Source organism: Podarcis liolepis (assembly GCF_965112155.1).
Source record: "Podarcis liolepis genome assembly, chromosome: 7".
Taxonomy (NCBI): Eukaryota; Metazoa; Chordata; class Lepidosauria; order Squamata; family Lacertidae; genus Podarcis; species Podarcis liolepis.
This window is the reverse complement of record NC_139561.1, coordinates 93,552,666-93,575,668: the sequence shown is the minus strand read 5'-3', so window position 1 is coordinate 93,575,668 and position 23,003 is coordinate 93,552,666. Positions and strand designations below refer to the sequence as shown.

Genomic DNA, 23,003 nt, shown 5'->3' with positions numbered 1-23,003 from the left:
CACCTTCTTTTCCAGCTTTTCAGACTTCTCCCTTCCTTTCATGGAGACATCTAGTGCTTCTATTTCCTTTGTCAGTGTCTCTGTTTAAGTGGTCAAATTTGTCACCATTTAATGATTTTTATCAATCCGGGCTAATAGCTTCTCCAAATTTAACACAGGCCTGGTGTAAACTGTTTTTGAACTGCCATATTCAAAATCTCCCTCTCCCTTGTTCTCAAAGCAGCCTATTTTCCAGCAGCACCTTTTCAGTTTGTCAAGGTCACAGAATAACTCTTTCCCAAGAGATCCTGTTTCCTACATTTTTCCAGCCCTCCCTCTTCCTTCCAGCCTGATACTCAACACACATAAGCTGTTTAACATAAAATCCAATTTCTCAAATTAAGATTCGAATTAAACAAATGAACCAAATAATTACTTTAAGAGAGGAACCATAAAAAAGAAAAAAAGAATGTGTTTAAGAGCACATAGCAATTTAGATGTCCAGATAAGAGTGGTTGTCTTGCAGGAATCCAATTCTCTTTAAGTGGCTCAGAGTAGAAGAAATATTTTCCTTCAAAGAGAAAAAAACTTGTCCAAACCTGTCTTGATTTTAGCTTTTTCAGCCAGCTCTAAGTACCTTTAAGAGCTCCAATTCTATTTTTAAAAAGAACTTTAAAAATGAGACCAGACTTTCATAAATCCCTCCGATCACACTCTTGGCATTTAAATGGTTTCTGCCCTGTAAGAATTCTCTAATGGGAAGTGAGTTGGGAGCTCTGACGGAAGCTCTTTCCACATTCTAGGCACTGATAGGGTTCTCCCCTGTATGAATTCTTTGATGGGAAGTGAAACTGCGGTTTTGACTGAAGCTCTTTCCATATTCCACACACTGATAGGGTTCTCCCCTGTATGAATCCTTCCCCCCACCAAAAAAATAATTTTTATTAACAGGCCAATCAAATCGCATTAATTGCAAATCACATTAATGCCAAATTACACAGCCAAATTTTTAATTTTTTTGTTGGGGGTACCCATGCTTCGAGCTCAGAAAGGGATCCAAACATCTCTCTTGCTGCTGCTTTAATGTACACAGTTCTGTATTCACATTTATGTTCAATCTTCACTTTGTTATTTTCCTCATCTTGTTGTTATTATCATATGTTCCTTTTTGTGATCTCTGATAGTCTCCACAAGCGGGTTGAAAACAAACGTTGTTATATCCTGTGTGGATTTTGCACTCCTCCAAGAGCCATATCAAGAAAGACAGACGCCATTTCCGCACCTCCGTACAAAGCATTCTCAAAGTCTGTCCGTTAACTTCCACAGGCCAGCCAGTCTTCCTCAATTTTCTCAGGGGGCCCTGCCAGGTCAAACTCACAGTCCGATATAATAACAAACCATGGTCCTCCTCCCCCTCGATCTTCCTGTGGCCGGGCCTGCCGTAACAAATCTCTTTTTATAACTGTGTCACAAAGAGGTTCCATTCCTTTCCTGATGTTCCCACTAGCCAGGTCTTTGATTAGTAATTTATTTCCACGCAGTTCTTAATCATCCTGCTTGTAATCAGTAATTGCAACGGTTCTTTCTTGGGGGGAGGGTTATGGGGTACTCACATAAGATAAAAAAGAAAAGTTTTTTCCTCCCCCCTTTTCAGCCCCGCTCCGACATACCAATCCTTTGATGAATCTTCTTCTTGATTTATTGTTGAATCCAGCCCGTCGCTCCACTTCACAGAGATCACTTTAATTAGCAGTCTTAACTCCCGATCTTCGCTCAAAATATGTGCATTTGCTTCTAATTGTTTATTTTGAGCTCCTGCAACCAGGTGTGCAATGAGAGACAGCGTCCGGGAGAGCCGTGCCACACAAGGGCTGTGTGCCTAGTGCCCTCACCCCCTTCTTTCGGATCAGGGAGTGATTTATGGCAACCACAGGCAAGGGCAGTGTTCCCCATTCCCTTGGGGTAACAAGGGAGGCTGCATACTCCCATATCAGCCTCTTAATTTCCTCATGTGAGACGGAGAGATGGTATTGTCGGCCATCTTCCAATGAGCCCCTAGAGGCCCCCTCTCCCCTGTATGAATCCTTTGATGGGAAGTGAGATGGGCCCTCTGATTAAAGCTCTTTCCACATTCCATGCACTGATAGGGTTTCTCCCCTGTATGAATCCTTTGATGGGAAGTGAGATGGGCACTCCGATTGAAGCTCTTTCCACATTCCATGCACTGATAGGGTTTTTCCCCTGTATGAATTCTTTGATGTGAAGTGAAACTGTGCTTTCTAATGAAGCTCTTTCCACATTCCACACACTGATAGGGTTTTTCCCCTGTATGAATTCTTTGATGGGCAGTGAGATGGGAGCCCTGACTAAAGCTCTTTCCACATTCCATGCACTGATATGGTTGCTCCCCTGTATGAATTCTACGGTGGGCAGTGAGATTGTACCTGTGACTGAAGCTCTTTCCACATTCCACACACTGAAAGGGTTTCTCCCCTGTATGAATTCTACGATGGGAAGTGAAACTGCGGTTTTGACTGAAGCTCTTTCCACATTCCATGCACTGATAGGGTTTTTCCCCTGTATGAATTCGACGATGGGAAGTGAGATCGTGGCTGTGACTGAAGCTCTTTCCACACTCCAAGCAGAGATATGGTTTCTCCCCTGTATGAATTCTACGATGGGAAGTGAGATTGTGGCTGTGACTGAAGCTCTTTCCACACTCCAAACAGTAATATGGTTTCTCCCCTGTATGAATTCTACGATGGGAAGTGAGATTGTGGCTGTGACTGAAGCTCTTTCCACATTCCACGCACTGATATGGTTTCTCCCCTGTATGAATTCTTTCATGGGACGTGAAACTGCAGTTTTGACTGAAGCTCTTTCCGCATTCCACGCACTGATAGGGTTTCTCCCCTGTATGGATCCTTTGATGGGAAGTGAGATGGGCACTCTGATTGAAGCTCTTTCCACATTCTACACACTGAAAGGGTTTCTCCCCTGTATGAATCCTTTGATGGGAAGTGAGCTTGGCCCTGTGATTGAAACTCTTTCCACATTCCAAACACTGATAGGGTTTCTCCCCTGTATGAATCCTTTGATGGGAAGTGAGATGGGCACTCCGATTGAAGCTCTTTCCACATTCCACGCACTGATACGGTTTCTCCCCTGTATGAATTCTTTGATGGGCAGTGAGATGGGAGACCTGACTGAAGCTCTTTCCACATTCCAGGCACTGATATGGTTGCTCCCCTGTATGAATTCTACGGTGGGCAGTGAGACTGTACCTGTGACTGAAGCTCTTTCCACATTCCAAGCACTGAAAGGGTTTCTCCCCTGTATGAATTCTACGATGGGAGGTGAGAGAGGAGCTATCAGTGAAGCTCTTTCCACATTCCACGCACTGATAGGGTTTCTCCCCTGTATGAATTCTACGATGGGAAGTGAGATCGTGGCTGTGACTGAAGCTCTTTCCACACTCCAAACAGTGATATGGTTTCTCCCCTGTATGAATTCTACGATGGGAAGTGAGATTGTGCTTGTGACTGAAGCTCTTTCCACACTCCAAGCAGTGATATGGTTTCTCCCCTGTATGAATTCTACGATGGGAAGTGAGATGGGCACTCCGAGTGAATTTCTTTCCACATTCCAAGCACTGATAGGGTTTCTTCTCAAGGGGATTTCTTTGATGGGAAGTGGAATGGGAGCTCTGACTGAAGCTCTCTCCACAGTCTGAATCCTGATATGGCTCCTCCACTGTGTGGATTTTGTTGTCGTCTCCCTTGTTTTTCATTTCCAATTCATCACGACCTGAAACTAAGAGTCAAACGGATTAGAGTCTCAGGAAGAAGTGCAGCCCCAAATTACGGAACAATGCTAATTAATGCTTGGGACAGAGAAAGAACTGAAGGGAGTTAGATGTTATAATGTTCCTTTTGTTCTGTAAAAATGTCTAGTTTCGTATACAAATCAAGTTGAATATTATATGTTTTCTCTCTTTAGTTTTTAAAAGTACAGCTTAACCTGGTAATGTCATTTTGTTCAAATTTAAATATGGATCTGTACTATCTTCATAAATAAAATGTGCTTTTATTATTATTTAAAAGGTGGCCAAAGTGGGAAAGTTCCCTGTCCAAAATTAAGATATACAGTGGTACCTCGGGTTACATACGCTTCAGGTTACATACGCTTCAGGTTACATACGCTTCAGTTTACAGACTCTGCTAACCCAGAAATAATGCTTCAGTTTAAGAACTCTGCTTCAGGATAAGTACAGAAATCATGCCCCGGCGGCGCGGCGGCAGCAGGAGGCCCCATTAGCTAAAGTGGTGTTTCTGGTTAAAAAAAGTTTCATGTTAAGAACGGACCTCCGGAATGAATTAAGTACTTAACCCAAGGTACCACTGTATTCAATATGCTAAGTTGTTCAATATACAGTAATAAATCTAAACAAATTTTAAGAGCTTGAGAAATATTTGGGAACATTGACTCTGGACTGACTTGGTCATAGTCAGCTACCTTGTGGTGGGCAATGTAAGAGTAGGGGAATAAAAATGGCAAATGTGAACTTCTGTGTGCTGAAAAACACTTTGTATATTGAACAAATGTGTGTAGCAGCTGCCAAATTTAAATTTCTTTAGTGGCTAAAAATTTAATGATGATGTGCTTCACCTTAAACCAATTAGGATGTTGTCAGGGTTGCTTCCAGATCCTAGCTCACAGAGGATCACGCTAGCCAGCGATCATTAAATAAAAGTCTTTATTGAGTTACAGTTTCCATTCTCAAGCTGCTGCGTGCAACTCTACGTCTTATGCTTAGATCGGCGAAGCTTCGTCTGAATCTCCGCCCCTTGTACACCAACTCAATATCCTACCCCTGCTCCACCTTTTCCGCCTGACTGTTCTTCTCTGGGTCCCTCTGCCCCCCGGGGTCTCTTCCTTCCGGGATTCTTCTGACGCTGACCCCCCGGACCCTCCTGTCTCCTTGCGCCGGGCTTTAGGACCTGGCTCCCTTTCCGGGCTGCCTACTGCGCCACCTTCCTGTGCATTTGAACTTGGCGCGCGCGCCCAACCTTCCACTTTCCGTCTAACCGTCTCTTCGCTCCCCGATGGAGGTGTGGCCACTCCTGACTCGTGCCCTCCCTCCTGTTGTGAGCTGCCAGCGCTTGATCCCTGGCGCCCTTCCTCTTCCCTGCTCTCTGGCGGTGACGCTGGTCCCGATTTCCAACTGCTCCCCTCTGAGTCCCCTCTGGCTCTATCTTCCTGGGGTGTCCCCCTAGTCTCCCCCCTTGCCCTGGCCACTGGTGCTCCTTTCTGTGAATCTTCTGATTCACTGGAAAGACTCGGAGATCTCGGGTCGTCGTCATCACTCATCTTTTCTTCTGCCTCCTTCCCCTCGCTCTCTGTTTCCTCCCTTGCCCTCGCCTCTGCTCCTGAACCCCTGACATCCATCCCCCCCTCGAAGCCCCCTCTTCCCCCCTCCCCTCCTTCCGGTGCGGGAGCTGGGTGCTGCCGTGTCAAGGGGACGAATGTCGGGTACAGTTCGCTTCCCGTGGCGGGCCTCCATCTGAAGTCTTCCGGTTCTTCCTCCCTGCTCTCGTCGGCGACGGTCACCTCTGCTTCCATCTCTGTGCCGCCGTGCTCGAAACCCGGGTCGTCCCCGAAAACGTCCATGTCCGTCTCTCCCTCGCTTCCTTCTGGAGACGTTGCTCGTCCTGGACCCTCCAGCCACTTTCTGCGCCACTGCTCCTCTGGTCGATCATCCCACCAATACGAGGGTTCTGAAGCAGATCCCGAGGGTGACCCCTCCGGGGAACGGGCGTCTCGTGTCGGTTCCTCATCCGAGTCGAACCCCCGGAACGTGCTGGCTGAAAGCGTGGGCGTAAAAAGCCAGTCGTCGAAAAAGTCTGCCGGCATTGGCCTATGTGGGAAGAGGGCATGAAACTCTTCCTTGAGCAGAGGTTCGTCTAAAGCGTAGCCCGGCACCCAGCTGTTGGCACTGGCCGGGGTGCCCTCCTTAGCGAGAAGGTATTCTACCCCCTCTTCCCCCCATCTGGAGTCCAAAATCTCCGTGACTTCGTTGATGCGCACCTCCTGTGCCACTCCCCTTTGCCCGGTTCTCTCTCGGAGCGGACTCGGCGCCGTTCCTGGTTCCTGAAACCTGTGCGGTGCCTTGTAGGGAGTGAGCACCGATCTGTGGAACACCGGATGCATCCTGGAGCCCTCCGGAAGCGCCAGCCTGAAAGCCACCGGGTTGACCTGCTCTTCGACTTGGTAGGGCCCCAGTTGTTTATGCCCTAGTTTCTTCTTCGCCAACGACCTGGCCGGCACTGCTTGGGCTGCTAACCAGACCCAGTCTCCCACATGGATCTCTTCGCCAACCCTTCTGTGTTTGTCCGCTTGTACCTTGTATGCGTGTTTAGCCAGCTCCAGGTGCCGCCGCAGCTGATCGTGGACCTCCTGCAACTCCGACGCGAACGCATCTGCTGTCTGCGGCTCCCCCTCCCCCAGTCTTTCCAGTCCCGGGAAGGTTCTGGGGTGCCTCCCGTTGTTGGCGAAGAACGGCGTGACCCCCGTGGACACGTGCTTCGTGTTGTTGTAGGCGAACTCGGTGAGAGGCAGGTAATCCACCCACGTCGCAGGCTGTTGATTCGCATAGCATCTCAGGTACTGCTGCATGATGGCATTGACCCGCTCCGCTTGCCCGTTGGTCTGCGGGTGTCTAGCCGACGCCAGGTTGATCTTGATGTTCAGGAAGCCCATCAGCTTCTGCCAGAAGTTCGAGATGAACTGTCGCCCTCGGTCGGACAGAATAGACCGCGGCAGACCGTGAACCTTGAACACGTGATCTATGAACAGTTTGGCGGTTTGTTCCGCCGTGGCCACCTTCGCACACGGAATGAAATGTGCCATCTTGGAGAACAAGTCCACCATCACCAGCACAGCCGTCTTGCCCCTCGAGCTGGGCAGATCCGTGACAAAGTCCAGGGCCACTCTCTCCCATGGGTCGCACGGAGTTTGCAGCGGTTCCAGCAGTCCGGCCGGCGGTCTGTGTACTGGTTTGGCCCTCTGGCAGGTGTCACACCTCGCCCCGTAGTCCGCGACTTCCCCTCTCATTCCGGGCCACCAGAAGTCTCTGGCGACTAATTCCACCGTCTTCTCCTTGCCAAAGTGCCCGGCAGTGGGCGCGTCGTGCAGCTGCTGCAGTACCTTGGCGCGAAGTTCGTCTCCCGGCACGTAGATGGCCCCTTTATGGAGGAGCAATCCATCTCGCAGTTGGAACTCGTCGGTCGCTGCCGTGCCCCTGTGCACCTCTGCCATCTTTGCTTGCGCGAAGGAGTCATCCTGCAACGCTCGTCGCACCGCCTCCAGGTCAACTGTTGCCGCAGCGCACGCCCACACTGTCGGTGCGAAGATGTGCATGGCGGTCGCTGGCGTTGCCTCCTCCAGATACTGTGGCTTACGGGAGAGAGCATCCGCCATGATGTTGGTGTCCCCCGGGACATACTCTATTCGGAAGTCGAAGTTCGCAAAGAACTCAGCCCAACGTATTTGCCTCTGGTTCAGGAACTGTGCCGTGCGCCAGTGCTCCAGATTCTTGTGGTCTGTGCAGACCTGCACCGTGTGCTTGGCTCCGATCAGGAAGTGCCTCCATGCTTTGAATGCTGCATGAATGGCCAGCAACTCCCTGTCCCAGATGGTGTAGTTCTGTTCGGACTTGCTGAGCTTCCTGGAGTAAAACGCTCCCGGCCTCCAAACCCCCTGCGGGTCCTTCTGCAGCAGGACTGCTCCGACGGCTCTGTCTGAGGCGTCTGTTTCAACCCTCATCGGCCTGCTGGGGTTGACATGAAGCAGCTGTTCTTCCGACGCGAAGAGACGCTTGAGTGCCTGAAAGGACTGCTCTGCCTGCGCTGTCCAGATGAACTTCTTTTTCTTGGAGCTGAGCGTGTCCGTGATGGCCGCTGTCTGCATAGCAAAGCCTTTGATAAACTTGCGATAGAAGTTCGCGAAGCCGACAAACCGTTGGACCTCCTTCCGGTTGCGTGGGCTTTTCCAATCCAACACCGCTCGAACCTTGGCGCTGTCCATGGCGAGCCCCTTGTCAGACAACTTGTAGCCCAGGAAATCCACCTCCGTTACGTCGAATTGGCACTTCTCCAGCTTGGCGTAAAGCCTATGTTGCTGTAGCCTGCTCAGCACTTTCCTGACGTGTCTGTCATGCTCCTGCTGCGATTCCGAGAAGATCAGGATGTCATCCAAGAAACAGACGCACGTCTTGTAGAGGAGCCCCGCCAACACGTGATGCATGAAAGCTTGAAAAACGTGGGAGCCATTTTGCAATCCAAAAGGCATAACTCTATATTCGTAGGTGCCCAGGGGCGTGAACATGGCTGTCTTCCACTCATCTCCCTCCCGCATGCGAATGAGGTTGTACGCCCCTCGCAGGTCCAACTTGGTGAACACGCTGCCCTTGCGTACTTTTGCGAGGAGGTCGTCGATTCGGGGCATGGGGAAGTCCGATGGCTTGGTCACACTGTTCAAAATGCGGTAGTCCACTACGAGTCTTTTTTGGGGCGTGTCTCGCTTCTTAACAAAGAATACCGGACTGCCCCCCGCTGCCTTGGACTCTCGGATGAAACCGCGCTCCAAATTATGATCTATGAACTCCTTGAGTTCCTGCAGTTCGTCCTCAGACATGGAATACAGCTTCCCTTTGGGCAGCGCCGCCCCCGGCAGCAGGTCAATTTTGCAGTCATATGGTCTGTGGGGGGGTAGCCTGTCTGCCTCCTTCTCGCAGAAAACCTCCAAAAATTCTGCGTACTTGTGGGGAACCGCTTGCAGCGTGCCGAGCTGCAGCTGTGACTCCTCTTCCTCCCCTTCCTGCCGGGGCACGATGCAGTGTTCAGCGCAAAAGGAAGAGCCGAAGGTCAGCTGCCTCTGGTACCAAGCCAGCGTCGGGCTGTGCTTGTCCAGCCAACTCATGCCCAATACAATGGGCGTGTCCGATAGTTGAGTGACGTTGAAGCTGATGACTTCCCTGTGATTCCCAAGTCGCATCACCATTGGTGGCGTCTGCTTCACCACTTGCCCCCCCAGCAGCTCCCTGCCACCCACCGTGACAACCTGCAGGGGCAGCGTGGCAGGCAGCAACTGTATAGCGTGCCGGTCGACAAAGTCCTGCCCTATAAAGTCCGCATTGCTTCCTGAGTCAATGGTGATTGGCACGTCCATGGTGATTCCATTGGGCAGCTGGAGAGATGCGGTGAGCCTTACTACTGGTTTGGGCGGGAGGGGGTCCATGGGCTGTAAAATCTCTGGGGACTGCTTCACTGAGACGTCTGGCTGGGCCCCAGTGCCTCTTCCTCCAGCCAGACTGCGTCGTTTCCCTGCTGTGGTTCTCCTTGCTGCGTTGCTGCAGTTACCATTGCTGAGGCTGCAGTGTGCTTGTGGAGCCTCCGGGGACACTCTTTCGCCATATGCCCTGGCTCTTCACAGATGTAACACTTCCTGTTCCCTCTAGGAGGCTTCCCTTTCACTGTTGCCGGTGCTAGGGCTCTGGCTGCTGACTGAGCCCTTGCACCTCCCACCTCCATAGGTTCTGCCCCTCCTCCGGGCGGAGGCGTGGATTGCGCACGCGCTGCTTCTCTGGGAAGGAAGGAGGAGCCCCTGGCTGGTTCGCGCCCTCCACGCCCTTCGTCCCTGCTCCACGGACGTTCTTCCAGCCGCACCCCCACCGCCAGCGCCCTCTGAACGATCTCCTGCGTGGTCCGGGGTCTCTCCCCCCTCGCAATTTCATCTTTAACCGAGCTGTGCAATCCCTCCCAAAACAGGTCTCTTACAGGGGCCGAATCTCTGTCCCATTCCAGGGCACTGACCAAAGCGAAAAAGCGGGCATGGTACTGCCTTACGCTGGCCCTCCCTTGCCTTAGTCCATGCACCTCCTTCCGGGCAAGATCCACGTCAATGCTTGATAAAAAACACCCATCCATCGCTTTAATAAAGGCATCCGCATTTTGGAGCGCCGGATCCTTATCTCTCCACAAATTGCGCAGCCATGCTTTAGCGTCTCCATGCAAATGGGACATGATGAACCCCACCTTCTCTTCTTCATCTCTAAAGTCTTTGTGCAGCAGTTGCAGTGCACACATTACATCTGCTCTAAAGTTGGGGTACTGTTGCAAATTCCCATCGAAGTGAGAGACCAGACCGCCTGTGCGTCTCCCCAACCCAATCCCCTCTGGTTTGGGTGTCTGTTGCCCTTGCTTCGTAAGCACTTCCAACCTGACCTGGAGATCCCTGTAGGCGGCAGCTGCGTCCTCCTCTCTCTTCCTGAATGCCAGAGCCTCGGCATTCAGTCGTGACACTGCTTCTCTGAGTTCTGCTATTTGCTGTTCGGCCGTCATATTGTCTGCCGTTCGTGAGCTCGCTAGTAGGCACCCGCTTTCTCTCCTCTCCGCGAGGCCGTGGATGCCCACAATTTAAGGGGACGAAGCTTACTGTCAGGGTTGCTTCCAGATCCTAGCTCACAGAGGATCACGCTAGCCAGCGATCATTAAATAAAAGTCTTTATTGAGTTACAGTTTCCATTCTCAAGCTGCTGCGTGCAACTCTACGTCTTATGCTTAGATCGGCGAAGCTTCGTCTGAATCTCCGCCCCTTGTACACCAACTCAATATCCTACCCCTGCTCCACCTTTTCCGCCTGACTGTTCTTCTCTGGGTCCCTCTGCCCCCCGGGGTCTCTTCCTTCCGGGATTCTTCTGACGCTGACCCCCCGGACCCTCCTGTCTCCTTGCGCCGGGCTTTAGGACCTGGCTCCCTTTCCGGGCTGCCTACTGCGCCACCTTCCTGTGCATTTGAACTTGGCGCGCGCGCCCAACCTTCCACTTTCCGTCTAACCGTCTCTTCGCTCCCCGATGGAGGTGTGGCCACTCCTGACTCGTGCCCTCCCTCCTGTTGTGAGCTGCCAGCGCTTGATCCCTGGCGCCCTTCCTCTTCCCTGCTCTCTGGCGGTGACGCTGGTCCCGATTTCCAACTGCTCCCCTCTGAGTCCCCTCTGGCTCTATCTTCCTGGGGTGTCCCCCTAGTCTCCCCCCTTGCCCTGGCCACTGGTGCTCCTTTCTGTGAATCTTCTGATTCACTGGAAAGACTCGGAGATCTCGGGTCGTCGTCATCACTCATCTTTTCTTCTGCCTCCTTCCCCTCGCTCTCTGTTTCCTCCCTTGCCCTCGCCTCTGCTCCTGAACCCCTGACATCCATCCCCCCCTCGAAGCCCCCTCTTCCCCCCTCCCCTCCTTCCGGTGCGGGAGCTGGGTGCTGCCGTGTCAAGGGGACGAATGTCGGGTACAGTTCGCTTCCCGTGGCGGGCCTCCATCTGAAGTCTTCCGGTTCTTCCTCCCTGCTCTCGTCGGCGACGGTCACCTCTGCTTCCATCTCTGTGCCGCCGTGCTCGAAACCCGGGTCGTCCCCGAAAACGTCCATGTCCGTCTCTCCCTCGCTTCCTTCTGGAGACGTTGCTCGTCCTGGACCCTCCAGCCACTTTCTGCGCCACTGCTCCTCTGGTCGATCATCCCACCAATACGAGGGTTCTGAAGCAGATCCCGAGGGTGACCCCTCCGGGGAACGGGCGTCTCGTGTCGGTTCCTCATCCGAGTCGAACCCCCGGAACGTGCTGGCTGAAAGCGTGGGCGTAAAAAGCCAGTCGTCGAAAAAGTCTGCCGGCATTGGCCTATGTGGGAAGAGGGCATGAAACTCTTCCTTGAGCAGAGGTTCGTCTAAAGCGTAGCCCGGCACCCAGCTGTTGGCACTGGCCGGGGTGCCCTCCTTAGCGAGAAGGTATTCTACCCCCTCTTCCCCCCATCTGGAGTCCAAAATCTCCGTGACTTCGTTGATGCGCACCTCCTGTGCCACTCCCCTTTGCCCGGTTCTCTCTCGGAGCGGACTCGGCGCCGTTCCTGGTTCCTGAAACCTGTGCGGTGCCTTGTAGGGAGTGAGCACCGATCTGTGGAACACCGGATGCATCCTGGAGCCCTCCGGAAGCGCCAGCCTGAAAGCCACCGGGTTGACCTGCTCTTCGACTTGGTAGGGCCCCAGTTGTTTATGCCCTAGTTTCTTCTTCGCCAACGACCTGGCCGGCACTGCTTGGGCTGCTAACCAGACCCAGTCTCCCACATGGATCTCTTCGCCAACCCTTCTGTGTTTGTCCGCTTGTACCTTGTATGCGTGTTTAGCCAGCTCCAGGTGCCGCCGCAGCTGATCGTGGACCTCCTGCAACTCCGACGCGAACGCATCTGCTGTCTGCGGCTCCCCCTCCCCCAGTCTTTCCAGTCCCGGGAAGGTTCTGGGGTGCCTCCCGTTGTTGGCGAAGAACGGCGTGACCCCCGTGGACACGTGCTTCGTGTTGTTGTAGGCGAACTCGGTGAGAGGCAGGTAATCCACCCACGTCGCAGGCTGTTGATTCGCATAGCATCTCAGGTACTGCTGCATGATGGCATTGACCCGCTCCGCTTGCCCGTTGGTCTGCGGGTGTCTAGCCGACGCCAGGTTGATCTTGATGTTCAGGAAGCCCATCAGCTTCTGCCAGAAGTTCGAGATGAACTGTCGCCCTCGGTCGGACAGAATAGACCGCGGCAGACCGTGAACCTTGAACACGTGATCTATGAACAGTTTGGCGGTTTGTTCCGCCGTGGCCACCTTCGCACACGGAATGAAATGTGCCATCTTGGAGAACAAGTCCACCATCACCAGCACAGCCGTCTTGCCCCTCGAGCTGGGCAGATCCGTGACAAAGTCCAGGGCCACTCTCTCCCATGGGTCGCACGGAGTTTGCAGCGGTTCCAGCAGTCCGGCCGGCGGTCTGTGTACTGGTTTGGCCCTCTGGCAGGTGTCACACCTCGCCCCGTAGTCCGCGACTTCCCCTCTCATTCCGGGCCACCAGAAGTCTCTGGCGACTAATTCCACCGTCTTCTCCTTGCCAAAGTGCCCGGCAGTGGGCGCGTCGTGCAGCTGCTGCAGTACCTTGGCGCGAAGTTTGTCTCCCGGCACGTAGATGGCCCCTTTATGGAGGAGCAATCCATCTCGCAGTTGGAACTCGTCGGTCGCTGCCGTGCCCCTGTGCACCTCTGCCATCTTTGCTTGCGCGAAGGAGTCATCCTGCAACGCTCGTCGCACCGCCTCCAGGTCAACTGTTGCCGCAGCGCACGCCCACACTGTCGGTGCGAAGATGTGCATGGCGGTCGCTGGCGTTGCCTCCTCCAGATACTGTGGCTTACGGGAGAGAGCATCCGCCATGATGTTGGTGTCCCCCGGGACATACTCTATTCGGAAGTCGAAGTTCGCAAAGAACTCAGCCCAACGTATTTGCCTCTGGTTCAGGAACTGTGCCGTGCGCCAGTGCTCCAGATTCTTGTGGTCTGTGCAGACCTGCACCGTGTGCTTGGCTCCGATCAGGAAGTGCCTCCATGCTTTGAATGCTGCATGAATGGCCAGCAACTCCCTGTCCCAGATGGTGTAGTTCTGTTCGGACTTGCTGAGCTTCCTGGAGTAAAACGCTCCCGGCCTCCAAACCCCCTGCGGGTCCTTCTGCAGCAGGACTGCTCCGACGGCTCTGTCTGAGGCGTCTGTTTCAACCCTCATCGGCCTGCTGGGGTTGACATGAAGCAGCTGTTCTTCCGACGCGAAGAGACGCTTGAGTGCCTGAAAGGACTGCTCTGCCTGCGCTGTCCAGATGAACTTCTTTTTCTTGGAGCTGAGCGTGTCCGTGATGGCCGCTGTCTGCATAGCAAAGCCTTTGATAAACTTGCGATAGAAGTTCGCGAAGCCGACAAACCGTTGGACCTCCTTCCGGTTGCGTGGGCTTTTCCAATCCAACACCGCTCGAACCTTGGCGCTGTCCATGGCGAGCCCCTTGTCAGACAACTTGTAGCCCAGGAAATCCACCTCCGTTACGTCGAATTGGCACTTCTCCAGCTTGGCGTAAAGCCTATGTTGCTGTAGCCTGCTCAGCACTTTCCTGACGTGTCTGTCATGCTCCTGCTGCGATTCCGAGAAGATCAGGATGTCATCCAAGAAACAGACGCACGTCTTGTAGAGGAGCCCCGCCAACACGTGATGCATGAAAGCTTGAAAAACGTGGGAGCCATTTTGCAATCCAAAAGGCATAACTCTATATTCGTAGGTGCCCAGGGGCGTGAACATGGCTGTCTTCCACTCATCTCCCTCCCGCATGCGAATGAGGTTGTACGCCCCTCGCAGGTCCAACTTGGTGAACACGCTGCCCTTGCGTACTTTTGCGAGGAGGTCGTCGATTCGGGGCATGGGGAAGTCCGATGGCTTGGTCACACTGTTCAAAATGCGGTAGTCCACTACGAGTCTTTTTTGGGGCGTGTCTCGCTTCTTAACAAAGAATACCGGACTGCCCCCCGCTGCCTTGGACTCTCGGATGAAACCGCGCTCCAAATTATGATCTATGAACTCCTTGAGTTCCTGCAGTTCGTCCTCAGACATGGAATACAGCTTCCCTTTGGGCAGCGCCGCCCCCGGCAGCAGGTCAATTTTGCAGTCATATGGTCTGTGGGGGGGTAGCCTGTCTGCCTCCTTCTCGCAGAAAACCTCCAAAAATTCTGCGTACTTGTGGGGAACCGCTTGCAGCGTGCCGAGCTGCAGCTGTGACTCCTCTTCCTCCCCTTCCTGCCGGGGCACGATGCAGTGTTCAGCGCAAAAGGAAGAGCCGAAGGTCAGCTGCCTCTGGTACCAAGCCAGCGTCGGGCTGTGCTTGTCCAGCCAACTCATGCCCAATACAATGGGCGTGTCCGATAGTTGAGTGACGTTGAAGCTGATGACTTCCCTGTGATTCCCAAGTCGCATCACCATTGGTGGCGTCTGCTTCACCACTTGCCCCCCCAGCAGCTCCCTGCCACCCACCGTGACAACCTGCAGGGGCAGCGTGGCAGGCAGCAACTGTATAGCGTGCCGGTCGACAAAGTCCTGCCCTATAAAGTCCGCATTGCTTCCTGAGTCAATGGTGATTGGCACGTCCATGGTGATTCCATTGGGCAGCTGGAGAGATGCGGTGAGCCTTACTACTGGTTTGGGCGGGAGGGGGTCCATGGGCTGTAAAATCTCTGGGGACTGCTTCACTGAGACGTCTGGCTGGGCCCCAGTGCCTCTTCCTCCAGCCAGACTGCGTCGTTTCCCTGCTGTGGTTCTCCTTGCTGCGTTGCTGCAGTTACCATTGCTGAGGCTGCAGTGTGCTTGTGGAGCCTCCGGGGACACTCTTTCGCCATATGCCCTGGCTCTTCACAGATGTAACACTTCCTGTTCCCTCTAGGAGGCTTCCCTTTCACTGTTGCCGGTGCTAGGGCTCTGGCTGCTGACTGAGCCCTTGCACCTCCCACCTCCATAGGTTCTGCCCCTCCTCCGGGCGGAGGCGTGGATTGCGCACGCGCTGCTTCTCTGGGAAGGAAGGAGGAGCCCCTGGCTGGTTCGCGCCCTCCACGCCCTTCGTCCCTGCTCCACGGACGTTCTTCCAGCCGCACCCCCACCGCCAGCGCCCTCTGAACGATCTCCTGCGTGGTCCGGGGTCTCTCCCCCCTCGCAATTTCATCTTTAACCGAGCTGTGCAATCCCTCCCAAAACAGGTCTCTTACAGGGGCCGAATCTCTGTCCCATTCCAGGGCACTGACCAAAGCGAAAAAGCGGGCATGGTACTGCCTTACGCTGGCCCTCCCTTGCCTTAGTCCATGCACCTCCTTCCGGGCAAGATCCACGTCAATGCTTGATAAAAAACACCCATCCATCGCTTTAATAAAGGCATCCGCATTTTGGAGCGCCGGATCCTTATCTCTCCACAAATTGCGCAGCCATGCTTTAGCGTCTCCATGCAAATGGGACATGATGAACCCCACCTTCTCTTCTTCATCTCTAAAGTCTTTGTGCAGCAGTTGCAGTGCACACATTACATCTGCTCTAAAGTTGGGGTACTGTTGCAAATTCCCATCGAAGTGAGAGACCAGACCGCCTGTGCGTCTCCCCAACCCAATCCCCTCTGGTTTGGGTGTCTGTTGCCCTTGCTTCGTAAGCACTTCCAACCTGACCTGGAGATCCCTGTAGGCGGCAGCTGCGTCCTCCTCTCTCTTCCTGGATGCCAGAGCCTCGGCATTCAGTCGTGACACTGCTTCTCTGAGTTCTGCTATTTGCTGTTCGGCCGTCATATTGTCTGCCGTTCGTGAGCTCGCTAGTAGGCACCCGCTTTCTCTCCTCTCCGCGAGGCCGTGGATGCCCACAATTTAAGGGGACGAAGCTTACTGTCAGGGTTGCTTCCAGATCCTAGCTCACAGAGGATCACGCTAGCCAGCGATCATTAAATAAAAGTCTTTATTGAGTTACAGTTTCCATTCTCAAGCTGCTGCGTGCAACTCTACGTCTTATGCTTAGATCGGCGAAGCTTCGTCTGAATCTCCGCCCCTTGTACACCAACTCAATATCCTACCCCTGCTCCACCTTTTCCGCCTGACTGTTCTTCTCTGGGTCCCTCTGCCCCCCGGGGTCTCTTCCTTCCGGGATTCTTCTGACGCTGACCCCCCGGACCCTCCTGTCTCCTTGCGCCGGGCTTTAGGACCTGGCTCCCTTTCCGGGCTGCCTACTGCGCCACCTTCCTGTGCATTTGAACTTGGCGCGCGCGCCCAACCTTCCACTTTCCGTCTAACCGTCTCTTCGCTCCCCGATGGAGGTGTGGCCACTCCTGACTCGTGCCCTCCCTCCTGTTGTGAGCTGCCAGCGCTTGATCCCTGGCGCCCTTCCTCTTCCCTGCTCTCTGGCGGTGACGCTGGTCCCGATTTCCAACTGCTCCCCTCTGAGTCCCCTCTGGCTCTATCTTCCTGGGGTGTCCCCCTAGTCTCCCCCCTTGCCCTGGCCACTGGTGCTCCTTTCTGTGAATCTTCTGATTCACTGGAAAGACTCGGAGATCTCGGGTCGTCGTCATCACTCATCTTTTCTTCTGCCTCCTCCCCCTCGCTCTCTGTTTCCTCCCTTGCCCTCGCCTCTGCTCCTGAACCCCTGACAGATGTGTTCTTAAATTCTCGACATCACAGAATACAGCAGAAACTTGTCATATCAGTATTATTATTATTAAAGTTTCCTTACAGTGGTACCTCAGGTTACATATGCTTCAGGTTACAGACGCCGCTAACCTAAAAATAGTACCTCGGCTTAAGAACTTTGCTTCAGGATGAGAACAGAAATCGTGCTCTGGCAGTGCAGCGGCAGCAGGAGGCCCCATTAGCTAAAGTGGCGCTTCAGGTTAAGAACAGTTTCAGGTTAAGAACGGACCTCCGGAACGAATTAAGTTCTTAACCCGAAGTACCACAGTACTTAAATGTTACATTATTGTGAGAAGTTACAGGGGACGAGGCAGGGGGCCTTCTCGATAGGGGAACCCACCCTGTGGAACGCCCTCCCATCAGAGGTCAAGGAAATAACTATGCAACTTTTAGAGGACTTCTGAAGGCACCTCTGTATTGGGAAGTTTTTAATGTTTGATGTTTTATTATATTTGTTGGAAGTTGCCCAGAGTGGCTGGGGCAACCCAGTCAGATGGGCAAGGTAAAAATAATAAAATTACCATTATTGTTACTACAGTGTTCACTGCCTGAGATTCAAAAAGCCTGGCTCTGTTTTGGGATGGAGTTTGTTTGGTTCAGTCGTGGAATCTGTGCCATCTCCAATGTCAAGCGACTCTTTGTTCAACCACAGAGAGACAGAAGCAAGAACAAAAGCAGGAAACTTGACTGAAGCTACTTCAACACCTCAAATCACTCTGAATCCTACATTAAGAAGGCCTGGGCACTTCAGACAGCCTGATCATGGTTTTAAATGGCAGAACTGGAGGAAGAATATTCACAGGGAAAACAATCAATAGCCATCCATCCAAGATTTGCTGTGGGAGTGTTAACATCCCAGGTGCTGTGGGTGGCGCTGTTGAGCCCCATTGAAATATCAGAGGTTCGTCACATAGAGAGATGTCTTGAATTACAAAGCAGATAGGATGATCCAATAGGGAGCCTTACCGAGAGAGTCCAAGATCCCACGATTCTCCTCCATGACTTCCTTATGGAGAGCTCTCTGGTCAGGATCCAGCAACTCCCACTCCTCGTCTGTGAAATGGACAGCCACATCTTCAAAGCACACTGGACCCTAACAGAACAGGAAAAAGGCTGTCCTCTTAGAGAACATTCACTTGGCTCTGTTGTTTTCTACAGCGGCCAGACCCCTCTCTGCCTTCCTCATCCCTCTCTCCTGCTGCAGCTTCTGCCTCGGAGTCTGGGCTGCTCTCTGCCACAGACTCCCTCTGCTCCCTGAGCCCTCTTCCCTCTCCAGCTTCAGACCCCTCCTCCTCCTCCTCCCAGTCGGCTCCCTCTTCTCTGGCTCCTCCCACCATTCCTCTGCATCCAACTGTGTCCAGCCAGTCTGCATCCAAGCAGTCTTTCCCCACAAGCCTCCTTCCCCCTACCTGATCTGGGTCCACAGCTGCTGCCTCCCCTCCACCACCATGAAAAGATGAAGGAACAGGTCTTGGTGGCATCATTCCGTCACCTGGGAGAGACCAAGGTAAGTGGAAACCGTGAGCGCCTGCTTCTCTCAGAGGTGAAACAGTGCATCTCTACGTACAGATGGGGCTTGTCCAAGTCTCCCCTGCTAGCTTCCGGTTCCGCTCTGCTTTAATGGAGGCAGCGGGAGATCGTTGGAGAAGGAAAAACAAGGATGACTGAGGGTAATTCTCCTTGCAAGTTTCCCGCAGGGACAGGGGGGAACGGGCTTCACTCCCAGTTCGTCTCGGTACCACGTTCCGGCTCCGGCATGGATTGCGAGAGGCAGGGAGGTGCTGAGTGCAAAAGCCCTTCGCCTGCCGAAAACCCTCCTTCGCCACCATTAAGAAGCAGAGGTTCTCCTGCCAATTAGAGCTCAATTTGGACTAATGTACAGGCGTTGCTGGAAGAGATGAGACCATAAACTGTAGAACTGAACCAGCTGCAGTAAACGTCTCCCCTGCTGAGTACATTTGTACATTTGTACCCATTTCATATAATAGTTGTGCAAAAATACATCTCTCCCCCCCCCCGAGCTCTGAGCTCCAGTGTCTTCCCTCAAAAGATGCAAAGAAATCACAGATTAGTTTCAAAACCAAGAGAATGTGACAAAACGGGGGAGAAAACACTCCTTCCTCCCTACCCAGAGGCCTCACTCTGGCGTCCAACGGAGTCTTCTCTGCCTCAGAAGAATCAAGACCCCTTTCTGCCAAAAGATCCTTCCTCTGAAAGAGCAACAAGGATTCAAAACAGAGAATGGGAAGAAGGGTTAGAGAAGGAATGGCAGAGGCAAGCGCTTTCGGGGGACAGAGGTGAAAGCTGCTTCCTGCTTCTGCTAGACTGGTGTCTGGGGTTGGCTGCCAGGACCATGAAACATTGGTCCTCAAGGATCTTCACTGGCTCCCAGAACGTTTCCCAGCACAATTCAAAGTGTTGGCCTCAAAGGCCCAGTATACCCAAAGGAGCGTCTCCATGAACTGAGGTCCAGTTCCGAGGGTCTTCTGCTGATTCCCTCACTGTGGTAAGTGAAGTTACAGGGAACCAGGCAGAAGACCTTCTCCACAGTGGCCCCCACCCTGGGGAATGCCCTCCCATCAGGTCAGAAGGAGATAAGAAAATGCATAACTTTTAGAAGACATCTGATGTCTTCTTATGCTTTTATACGTGCTGGAAGGCACCCAGCCACATGGGTGTCATAAATAATAATATGAAGAAGAAGACGACAAAGAAGGGGGGGGGAAAGGAGATATGTTCCTACATGCTTTCCAAAAAAGGATGGGCCATTAGGAATTGATTTGGGAATACTCTCCCTCCTCTTAGGAGCCCCTTGGGAGTATCCAGAGGAAAGTCTCTCTCACCTGCTGCTCTGCCTGCTTCCTCTCCTCTGCCTGACTCAGGAGGAAACCTTCGGCCAGGGCCACCGCCTGGGAACTGGTCTCCGCTCCGCATTCCCTCACCCAGATCTCCATCTCCAGAGGAAGGACAGCCAGGAACTGCTCCAAGATCACCAGGTCCAGCATCTCAGCTTTCGTGTGCCTTTCTGGCTTCAGCCACTGATGGCAAAGGTGGTAGAGTCGGCTGCAAACCTCTCGGGGTCCTTTGGCCTCTCGGGGTCCCTTGGCCTCCTGGAAGCAGAACTGCCTGAGCTGCTGGCTCTGCACCTCTGAGTGGAGGGTGTCCTCCTCACCCAGGATCTTCTGCACGGAATTTTCCCTGAATCCCCCACTGCTCCCCGTTTCCATGGCATGGCCTCTTCCTGCTTCAGGGCCAGCAGAGTCTTGCTCATCCATCTGGGCTCTCCGGAAGTCTCCAAGAGATTGGAAGGAGCCCCTTGGTCCTCTGCCAAGTTCTAGTGCAAGGTGCAACAAATCCTACGAATCAAACACATTCTTCTATTGTAAGATCAAAGCACAGCCAAGAGAAGAAGAATGTTCCCTGAGCAAGTGTAGGGAGAGAAGGAGGAGGAAGAAGTCATAACTGTGAGTGATAAGTGAGTGAAATCTGGAGCCAGGGCAATAGTGGGGGTCCCTCCCCACCCCACTTCATAGTCCAGAGCTTCACCCCAACCCAGCCATATCTGCTTGGGTGGCTTGGTGAGCAGCAGGGCCCATGTCTAGCTCCAGCCACCGTCCCTTGGGGACTTCCTGCTCTGGATCCGAGGGGACGGTGGCAAGGCCCTCTGGGTGGAACTGCCCTGGAAGACGCCTCGGAAACTGGACTTTCCATCAAATAAAGAATTGTTGCTGTTTAGTCGTTTAGTCCTGAGCGCCTCTTTGTGACCCCCTGGACCAGAGCACGCCAGGCCCTCCTGTCATTCACTGCCTCCCGCAGTTGGGTCAAACAAATAAAGAATTAGGGAGGGAAATGGCCGATATGCGGAAATGTATTAATAGGGAGAGAAGGGAAGCTAAAGCGTTTGCAAGGAGGACGGTTTGTAAGCAGAGGTATTCCTCTACTTCTCCTTCGTGGTCTTTCCCTCTTAATATACTTCTCCCTCATAATTATGTCCCTCCTAATATACTTCTCCCTCATAATTATGTCCCTCCTAATATACTTCTCCCTCACAATAATGTCCCTCCGAATGTCCTTCTATCTCACAATAATGTCCCTCCGAATGTCCTTCTATCTCACAATAATGTCCCTCTTAATATCCTTCTCCCTCACAATAATGTCCCTCTTAATATACTTCTCCCTCATAATAATGTCCCTCTTAATATCCTTCTCCCTCATAATAATGTCCCTCTTAATATCCTTCTCCCTCACAATTATGTCCCTCTTAATATCCTTCTCCCTCATAATAATGTCCCTCTTAATATACTTCTCCCTCATAATAATGTCCCTCTTAATATCCTTCTCCCTCACAATAATGTCCCTCTTAATATCCTTCTCCCTCACAATTATGTCCCTCTTAATATACTTCTCCCTCATAATAATGTCCCTCTTAATATCCTTCTCCCTCATAATAATGTCCCTCTTAATATACTTCTCCCTCATAATTATGTCCCTCCTAATATACTTCCCCCTCACAATAATGTCCCTCCGAATGTCCTTCTATCTCACAATAATGTCCCTCCGAATGTCCTTTATCTCACAATAATGTCCCTCGTAATATCCTTCTCCCTCACAATAATGTCCCTCTTAATATACTTCTCCCTCATAATAATGTCCCTCTTAATATCCTTCTCTCTCATAATAATGTCCCTCTTAATATCCTTCTCCCTCACAATTATGTCCCTCTTAATATCCTTCTCCCTCACAATTATGTCCCCCTTACTATACTTCTCCCTCATAATAATGTCCCTCTTAATATCCTTCTCCCTCACAATAATGTCCCTCTTAATATCCTTCTCCCTCATAATAATGTCCCTCTTAATATCCTTCTCCCTCATAATAATGTCCCTCTTAATATCCTTCTCCCTCATAATAATGTCCCTCTTAATATCCTTCTCCCTCACAATTATGTCCCTCTTAATATCCTTCTCCCTCACAATCATGTCCCTCTTAATATCCTTCTCCCTCACAATTATGTCCCTCTTAATATCCTTCTCCCTCACAATCATGTCCCTCTTAATGTCCTTCTCCCTCACAATCATGTCCCTCCTAATGTCCTTCTCCTTCATAATAATGTCCCTCTTAATATCCTTCTCCCTCACAATCATGTCCCTCTTAATATCCTTCTCCCTCATAATAATGTCCCTCTTAATATCCTTCTCCCTCATAATAATGTCCCTCTTAATATACTTCTCCCTCATAATAATGTCCCTCTTAATATACTTCTCCCTCATAATAATGTCCCTCTTAATATACTTCTCCCTCATAATAATGTTCCTCTTAATATCCTTCTCCCTCATAATAATGTCCCTCTTAATATCCTTCTCCCTCACAATCATGTCCCTCCGAATGTCCTTCTCCCTCCTCACTCTCTTCCAGTCCCACCTCCCTGGCCAGGGCCTGAGGTCCCTCTGGCTCCCTCCCGGACCCCCAGCCTCTCTTCCCTCCCCTTCCCGCCTCCCGGGGCAGGGAGTTCCCCAGGCTTCCCCCGAGAGGAGACCCACCAGAGCCCGGCAGGCGAAGGCGAGGCCGGAAGGGACGTCAGAGGGGAGGAGGAGGAGGAGGAGCGGCCCGCCTTCCTTTCCTGTCCTCTCTAGGAAGCCAGCTCGGCGCCCCTTAACCCTTCTCTCTCCCGGCGTCGCGCAGGCGCTGTGCTGCTCCATCCGGGGCCTGGCGAGCTGCTCCCTTTGAGGGGAAGAGGCCGCATTTGGGCCCGCAATGGGGGAGGGTGCGGGGCCCTCGGCCGAGAGGGGGGGCGCCTGGGCGGGAAGAAGCCGGCCTGGGCGCGTGTGCGTGGGAAGGGGGAACCCGTGTCCCGGAGGAGGAGCCCCTCTCTCTGCCTGGGGCTGCGAAGGGGCGGGGGAGCGGGGAGCCTTCCAGGGGGGGCCAGATG

General features: G+C 52.7%; 3 protein-coding genes across 3 annotated transcripts in view; all 3 read right to left on the bottom strand.

Moving 5' to 3' along the window:
* Positions 1-23,003, bottom strand: part of LOC310712893 (zinc finger protein 213-like) — a 356,206-nt gene that overhangs the window by 304,328 nt on the left and 28,875 nt on the right. The window lies entirely within an intron of this gene.
* The window catches only part of LOC310712866 (uncharacterized protein), a 36,491-nt gene continuing 13,887 nt past the window's right edge, over positions 400-23,003 (bottom strand). The window contains exon 3 of the mRNA XM_083516289.1: positions 400-1,954. The gene's annotated coding sequence lies outside the window, so the exon portion shown is untranslated. The remainder of the gene's footprint in view (positions 1,955-23,003) is intronic.
* On the bottom strand, positions 1,125-22,742 carry LOC310712793 (uncharacterized protein). The gene is made up of 6 exons (XM_083516151.1): positions 22,615-22,742; positions 19,918-20,430; positions 19,203-19,284; positions 18,484-18,566; positions 18,041-18,167; positions 1,125-3,792 (listed from the first exon to the last, which is right to left on the bottom strand). Exons 2-6 carry the CDS (start codon positions 20,347-20,349, stop codon positions 1,970-1,972), a joined length of 2,547 nt encoding a protein of 848 aa, XP_083372277.1. The 5' UTR covers positions 20,350-20,430; positions 22,615-22,742; the 3' UTR covers positions 1,125-1,969.